At 38.8% G+C, this 8,261-nt stretch overlaps 1 protein-coding gene across 3 annotated transcripts; it reads right to left on the bottom strand.

Annotated features, from left to right (window-relative positions):
• Window positions 1–462: 462 nt before the first annotated feature.
• On the bottom strand, window positions 463–8,255 carry LOC122191833 (cytoplasmic dynein 1 light intermediate chain 1-like). Of its 3 annotated transcripts, none has more exons than XM_042892235.1 (5): window positions 7,629–8,255; window positions 6,975–7,091; window positions 4,841–5,344; window positions 2,289–2,458; window positions 463–1,113 (listed from the first exon to the last, which is right to left on the bottom strand). In XM_042892235.1, the coding sequence occupies exons 3-5, from the start codon at window positions 5,121–5,123 to the stop codon at window positions 682–684; spliced, it is 885 nt and encodes a 294-aa protein (XP_042748169.1). In that variant the 5' UTR covers window positions 5,124–5,344; window positions 6,975–7,091; window positions 7,629–8,255; the 3' UTR covers window positions 463–681. The 3 variants fall into 3 exon arrangements, with proteins under 3 accessions (XP_042748169.1, XP_042748170.1, XP_042748168.1); XM_042892236.1 differs by having other exon boundaries at window positions 4,841–5,071; window positions 5,234–5,344; window positions 6,975–8,255; XM_042892234.1 differs by having other exon boundaries at window positions 6,975–8,255.
• Window positions 8,256–8,261: the final 6 nt, after the last annotated feature.

Raw genomic sequence — 8,261 nt, forward strand, 5'->3', positions numbered from 1 at the left:
TTTGTGACTTCTTTTCTTAGTGCAGTCTCTGTCAATGAACAGTTTACTTAGAGTCATGGTAATGTGTTTGAAAAATGGAAAAAAAATGAGAAGTCAGTATGTTACCGTTTAAAGCATGGACTTAATTCTCTGTATGGTGGATCACGTGTAATAAGACAACTTTTTGACACTGTCTACAGTCCTGGCTGTTCATGTAACACAGGTAAACCTCATGTGTTGAAAGAAATAATTGAAAGAAAAGGCACATGAAATGTAAACAGCTGATTTTTGTATTTTCCTGCCTTAGGACAGTAACATTTGTGTCTGATGGTGAAATCCAATGCACTCTTGTTACTCAGTTGATGGACTTTGTGTTACTATTGATCATAGGTTCCAGAATTTTGGGGTGTCTGAGCAGCAGAGCCAAACAAATACTGTGTTCAGTGTGGGAAACAAATGTTGTTTCTGCATTAGAATTGTATAATATTATTTTTATTTTATGATCTCCGCTATCATAGTTCTTTTTGGGAGTCCTTCTACTTAACTTGGGGAAGATCTCTAATAAGTTTAGATCACTTATTGTGAAGTGAGATTTGTGAGATTACTTTGGATTACTGAACCCTGAAGACACCACATACTCAGTCAAAAAGATATGGGCATCTGAAATGATTTCATGCTAAAATGAATTATCTTCTTTCAATTTTAGGGAGCTTGTTGGTTAAGATCTGCTGATTTAGGAACTGATTCTTCAGTATGGAAATGGCAAGGAAAGAAATTCAAAGTAAGGGAACGTGCCAGACTCTTGCATATCTGTAATGAATTAATTCCATTCCTTTCAATCAATTCAATTAAAAAATTATTCAACAGGATGAGGAAATATTTAACCCAGCATTGTATATAGGGAATAACCAAAGCAGATGTCCAGCAACAAAGAAGGAGTTGTGCACAGTTTTGGTAGAGATGCAAATATTCTTTTAAGCTGGTCACAATTAATGCAAAGCTTTGAGTCCTTATCGTCTTTACGATGTGTTCAAGGATACACTGTAAGCAAAACCGTCTGATATGTGACTGAATGAAGTCGAAGTGTTCGTCTCTGTAGTCATGCTCTTTTTGCAGAACACCGATGGCATCGCACTGTTAAAATAAGCACAGAATTAATATGCCACTTCCAGCCAGCTGTTGAAATAGCAGTGCTGCTGCACCTCCTTCACAACTCTGAGCCATGGGGGGCAAAGCAAAAAAACAAAAACCTCCTGAGATTGTTTTGAAACATAGGTTTTTTTTTTTATATATATATTTTTTTAAATATGCATTTTGGCATTCATATGGTAGCATGGGCTGCCTTAAGCTGGGAGCTAAAGTGTTTGCCATTTTCCGTTCTCTTCCCAACTGCAACCACATTATGCAATAAATCAGCATCTCTACTGAACACCAATCCATTGAATACAAGCATTTTCTGCACAGTGCTTTTACAATGCTGTGCTATCACAAGGCATAGTCTTTTCAACTGGCTACTTGCTCGCCCTTTGCAAAGGTAAGCCAAAGCAAGAAGCCTAGAGATGAGAAGAAAAAAAATAGTGGTTGTGGTGAGGGAAGAATAACGGAGACCCAGGAGGTGAAAACAAACAAACAAACAACAAAATACAGGTGCTTTTCAAATGAGAGAGTCAGCCTTCTCTAGAAGTAACAGCATATGCATCAAAAGGTTTATTCTTTCTCTTTGGGCTAGCAGAGGCTGCAGATGCAGTATGTTTAATGCCAATGAGAACTGAAAAGCCATGGGGGAATAAAACAAAACATGAGAACCACACTACTTTCTCTCTAGACTAAAAGTGTGAGGTATTTAATAGAAATCAAATCAGGTCACAGAAACACCCTAAGAACTAAGCAATGTTAGCAGAGCAGCACTCTACTAGCTAGCACCCTGAAACTTTTTCCTTCACATAAAAAAAAAAAAAAAAGCAGAAGTATTTAAAAATCCAAACCATTGTTTACAGAATAAAGAATGGCTGTGTAAATTAAAGGGAGTTTTAGCTGTTTACTGACTAGCTCACTTCTGAGAGCAAAACCAGGTCTGGGGTATTTCTCAATTCCCTGAAAACTGGTAATACCACAGGAAATACTACACCCAAATTAAATGCAAATAGGGCTTCCAGAAGATTCCCAACCTCCAACATAAAACCCATTGATAAGAATTCTTATGCAACGTATTCAGAATGAATTTAGAACCAAGAATTTCCCACCCCAACTCCACAATTTAAAGCACCCCCTTAATAAAACATACCAAAAACATAAAACGTGAAACAAACCTTTGTACAAACTACTACTACTGGAATGCCTAAGTTACATGTTAGTGTATCTGCACCCAGGGGTAAAATCACACTGCCATCTTTGTCTTCCTGTACTGAAGTGCTTCTTCTCTGTGGAGAAGCTGGAAAATCCTCGCCTGGTTCTACATATTCCTGGAAGTCTCTTACCACTGAAAAAAAGTTATATGAAAAAATCATCTACTTTAGTATTTCAACATTGATTTCCACTGCCATTGATCTCTAGTACTGCTGACAGTATAGTGCTTCTGTAGGTTGAAAGAACTGAACATGCAGTAAGTGCCACTCATTTATTTGGCTAGGCAGAAGAACACGGCCAGTTTCAAGTGTCCATGAGGACAACATTAACCCATTTTGACTTTCAGCACTGTGGAAGAACCACTGGGCAGTTGCTATTAGCTATCATTGCTTGATAAATCTACTACAGAACCAAGGTCCCCTGCATTGTTCTTGGTGAAATTAGCAAAAATCTGTTAGCATAAACAGCAGCAAGCCTTGTACAGATCATTTAGTTGGTTTGACCTAAAAGTCCCTCATCCACAGTTTTCTGTACCATGAATCTATACTAGTAATAAACAAACAAACAAAAAAAAATTAGTCAATAACTAGATTATTAAGTAGCAGCAGGTTAAACATTTGGCATGACTTTACAACCAATCAGATACTACTTTAAAGTTTAGCAAGGAAGGCAAGTCAGAATCCAACAAGAATTAGAAGGAAAAAAAACAAAGGCAAGGTTATAAGTGTAACGCTTGTCAGTTCTGATGCAAATGCCCAAGCTCTAATTACAAGGTCACTTAATGTGCATCCCACCAGGGATGCAGCATCAGGCATCAGACGTTTGTACCTTTCACATCAAGTGTCTGATTTCACCCAGCAGAAAAAGGATTCTATCCCAAACCACTTCCATTACTTTTCCACGGGTAGCACTGCCTGAATCAGCCAGAAATCCAGGCAGCAAGATGATTTAGCAGAATCACAGATGAATCACACACACCAGCACTCCAGTACTTTCTCACTGCTTTGTCCTGATTTGCCTTCATCCATCCCTACCTTTTCTAAACCGACTGAAGGCCTGAGTTCCTACCTAGAAAAGCATCGGGTGAATTAACAGAACACGGAGTTATCCAGCATCCAGGATAAAAGTGCATTGGGCTGAAGTTATTCAGCTCTTCTACCCGAAATTCAGAACAAAAAGAAGCATAGGTACAGATCATCATCTCTACTTCAGCAGTTGATTGAGGCTCTCATTAAAGCAACGCTGCCCCTTCAGTCTGGTCTGAGAGCCTCCCAGACTGATTATGTTTTTAATCCAGAGCTCTCACCAGGATATGCCAGCAACTCAAGGGAAGAAAAAAGATTAACGTACCGTATCAACTCAGAGACCTTGGAATATTTTTTTCTGGATTTTGTAAAATTTCCTATTCTGTTCAGTCAGTCGGTAAAGAAGCAAAGCTACCATCTGCACAGTTTTGATAGCAAAGATACTGCATCCCTACTTTCATCCAGTAAAACCATATCCTGAAACAGTTGGTAATTTTAATACACAGCCTTCCCACCAACAAACCAACAAAACAAAATGACCCACACTCAAAAGCACTCTTCTCCCTCTCTTCATTTTTCACAGTAAGAATTTAAGATGACTCCCAGAAATGACACTCCCTTAGAATAATCTTTTAAAAGAAAAGTAAGCTGTTGCCTTACTGCCCATTCAATCACAGCACAGCTACAACTTGGATGTCAAAAAAAAAAAAAAAAAAGCAAAAAAAAGCTATCCAACAGGTGCTTAAGAACATAATCATTCTAGAGACAAATTTCAGACTTCAATCAATACAGTTTTAATCACAGTATTTGATCACACAGAGCCTTCCCAAGTGTTTGCTTCCTGTAGTAATTCAGAGAGATGAAGGGGCAAGGTTCATGATTTAGTACCACAAGTGAAATACGATGGCTGCCCAAAACTAGTAGGTGCCATGACACTAGCAAGCTCAGTCAGATCAAGGAATTCTGCAATAACCTTGTGCTCTGCATATTTAAGTTAAAAAGACATGAAAGTGATAGAGCATATTCATGCCAAAAGAACCAAACAGAAAAAAACAACACAAAAAAACCCAAACCAAAGCATACATAGCTGCATTTGTGTCAAGAATAACTCCTCAAGCATAAAGGGCCCAAACATTACTGTGCTGAAATAATCCTGAATGCTTTCAACATTTACATTTTTGTTAAACAGATAAAAGACCCAAAATTATCTAGCCTGACTGATTACAGGAACAAGTAAAAGACTAATGCAGTATAGAAGATGAAAATCCACCTTTAAAATAACTAAATATAAAACAGAAAGCCATTACATTTTTTTCATTTGATAAATCTTATCTTGTTTCTCCAGGAAATAAGACAATTCAACCTGGAACTCCTGATCTTAAGCCACTTTTACAATAGAGAAAAAGACTGCAATGGAGAGATTAAGTTGTACAGAAAGCATTAAGCATACTTGACTTAAGCGGAATCCTAAATATCTACAGAATACTCACATTTTTGTTCCATTTCTTTCATTTCTTCAGGAGGAATTTTTAACTTGTCAATGTGTTCTCTTACAACACTTGCCCATTTCTGTAAAGAATCCATTGCAGTCCAAGGCCTGGACATGTCTACTACCAACATAACTAGAGTGCCCTTTAGTGAGTTTGACTCCATTGCAAATTTAAGGAGACCCTTGTGATACAGGTCACCATCCAAAATCCATACATTGCATCTTATTTGGTCTATAACAAAAGAAAAAACATTTTGAGATTCACTTGCAACACTCCACTTCATAATAACTATTACATTTTCATAAGGTATGTAAAATACAAGTCAAGAAAATTAAAAAACATGTTTAAATCAGTCAGCTTAACACACACACACACACACACACACATACACACCAGCAACTGCAGCTTGTGGAGAGCCCTTGCCCCTCAGAGACACTGAAGTTTGAAGAATTCAGCTTAATGGCCATAACTGAAGATCTTGAACAGAGTACCTGAAGATGAAAACTCAGAGAAAAAATTGAATATTTCCAATGTTAATCTTCACCATTTGAAAAGGAAAATGGTTCTCTTGGAAAAGCAACTTAAAGGGGGAGCTCTGAAGGGGAGATGGCAGTCAGCTGAGCAGACGGGCTGAAAAGGGATTGCTGAATTCATTCAATGTGATGTGCATGTATAACTGTATCTTGGCCATCAGAAAACTGAAGCAGAACTGCAAGTTTCTGTCATAAGCTTTAATGATTTAGATGGAGAGTGAACAGGCAAGAAAGTTATTCTTCAGATCTGCAGAAGGACAATCACAGTGCAAATAGGCCATCTTACTGCTTCTTCCACCAAAACAGTGTACTCCTACCCTCAGAAACACTTAACTTCTGAAGTAAATGAAGAGCCAGTGATTCAAAATTAGATAGCATGATATAATTACATTTTGCCTTCAGGTAAATTTTCACAGCTTGATACAGAAGCTCTGAGGAAAACATTCAGAACCAGTTCTTAACTTTGTGATGTCAAGTCATCTTTGAGACCAATAGCCAGAGGCGGAAGTCAAGAACGGAGATGATTTCAGAAGGCAGAAGGAACTAACTTCTGTTTCTCCTTCAACCTGCATTTGTTTTCATAGCACAGAGAAGTCATTTTTACCCACAAGTACTTCTGTGTTCTTATTCACACTCAGCTGCTTCTAAGCATTGCCTGTAGATAATTCATTACACTTCATCAGCTAGTGGTGAGACCCCACCTGCAGTACTGTGTTCAACCCTGGACCTCAAAATAGGAAGCATCTGGATCAGGTAGAGCACGTGCAGAGGAGGCCACAAGGCTGGAGCATCTCTCCTATGGAGAGAGGCTGAGAGAGCTGGGGTTGTTCAGCCTGAAGAAGAGAAGGCTGTAGGGAAACCTTACAGTGACATTCCAGTACCTAAAGGGTCCCTACAGGAAAGGGGGGGAGGGACTTTTTATACAGGCATGCAGTGACAGGACAAGGAGGAATGGCTTTAAACTGAAAAAGGAGAGATTTAGGTTACATGTTAGAAAGAAATTCTTCACTCAGAGTGTGACGAGGTAATGGGAGAGGTTGCCCAGAGAAGCTGGGGATGCCCCATCCCTGGAGGTGTTCAAGGCCAGGCTGGATGGGGCTTTGTGCAGACTGGTCTAGTGGGAGGCGTCCCTGATCACAGCAGGGGGGTTGGAACTCACTGGTATTTAAAGGTCCCTTCCAACCCAAACTATTCTATAATACTGTGCATAAACAGGCTACAGCCTCCTTCCCTCACCCTCTCCCCCTCAATTTAAGCATCAGGGTGGAATTAAGCATTCCACAGGTACAGATATCTGTAGTGTGAGTCTTACACACCTTTTCCTCTAGGTTTGACGAGCGCACTTTTGCCTACCATCCATTCAGAATGTTACAAAAGACTGCTTTTCTCCTGGCCTTTTCAGCCTTTTAACTGGCTCCTCTCCTCCTCATGCCTGGTCATTCATCATATATGTAAAGGAGATTAGAATGAGAAACCTCATCATAACAAACTGCCTGCGGACTGAACTGACCTTCTGCTGAGAAAGAAAACCATCCCATTCTCATTCTAAACATCACAATACTGAATCACTACTTTGGTTTAAGATATTATAAGAAACTTACTATCTTGATCTTCATCATGCACGTTTAAATACAAATACTCCATGCCTCTTCCTTTTTTGTATTCCTCGATTCCTTGAATTTTTCATATTAAGCTAGTTTTACCTGCTCCATCTTCACCTGGAGAGGCAGAAATTAGATAACACTCAATCTTAAAACTCAGCTACATTTAAAAATACATTTAAAAATCTTCTTAGTACGCGTCCTAGAGCTGGAAAACTTCATGCACCATTTTTCAAGTCTGAAAGAGTAACCTAAGTACACCTGGATGAAGATCAGGGGTTTTGCTTCTCTAATTTGATACAAATTAGAGATCACTATTGATCACTAATGTGATGAGCACATTTGACAGGCTGAGAGCTGGGGCTGTTCAGCCTGGAGAAGAGGAGATTTTAAAGTGACCTGAGAGCAACCTTTCAGTACCTAAGGAGGAGCTACAGAGCATATTTGCTGTACAGAATTGTTTAGGAAAGCTTGTATTTCTATCATTAGTTCATACAATCACAGAAGAATGCTTTTGTACTGCATGCAGCACCAATCAAAGTTTGAAGTCTTCACATGAAGACTGAAACAATTCTGGAGAAATTAAACCATAAATTAGTCTGGATTTTGTCAATTTAAAGTAAGAGTAAAGAATTACCAGCATTATATGCTAACCTTCATTTCACAAAACAGTGCATCATATTCAGAAACTGGCATCTGGTATCCCACTTTTCTTGAGTTATTTCTATGGTGTTTTGAAATGTGTTCTAGGTTCTTAAAAATGAGATGTTAACACAGTTAAAAATAAATGCTGAAATAGCAGAATTAACATGCCAATATTACAACTGCTCTAGCACAAAGTATGTGAAAATGTACTTTACAGCTCCTGCTTAAAAGCGTTCTAAGAGCAAAGAAATCGGAAATGGTCATGGCAAGAAGTGATCCTTACGAACAACAAAAAGCAACAATAAGAACTACTTAAAGGAAGAAAGCTTAAAAACAGAGGAAACCTGGGACAATTGAGAAACTGCTTGAAAAGATAAGGCTTCACCTACTCTAACCCCAATCTGTCCAGTACAGCACTCACGAGCTCTCCTTTCCCACTGGCAGCATGCTTCAGGGACAGGGACTGGCTTGCAAAGGAACAGTCAACTGAACACAGATTACACAGAATTCTTACCAAAAACAAACAAACAAAAAACCCAACAACAATCACCAAACAAACAACCAAAAAAAAGGCATCAACTAAAAAGTAGAGCTGCATTTAGGAGGTGTTGAAGAACCACGTGGATGTGGCACTGAGGGACG

The sequence above is a fragment of the Lagopus leucura genome, unplaced genomic scaffold (genome assembly GCF_019238085.1).
Source record: "Lagopus leucura isolate 7727_CA_CO unplaced genomic scaffold, USGS_WTPT01 36213-0_obj-0_obj, whole genome shotgun sequence".
NCBI lineage: Eukaryota > Metazoa > Chordata > Aves > Galliformes > Phasianidae > Lagopus > Lagopus leucura.

Coding starts and splice junctions, on each gene's coding strand:
- LOC122191833 (XM_042892235.1), bottom strand. CDS start 5,123: ATGAAGTGGAGTGTTGCAAGTGAATCTCAAAATGTTTTTTCTTTTGTT. Junction 2,459..4,840: donor GAAAGAAATGGAACAAAAAT/GTGAGTATTCTG, acceptor ACTTTTTTTCAG/TGGTAAGAGACTTCCAGGAA. Junction 1,114..2,288: donor TAGTAGTAGTTTGTACAAAG/GTTTGTTTCACG, acceptor TTATTTTAACAG/TGCGATGCCATCGGTGTTCT.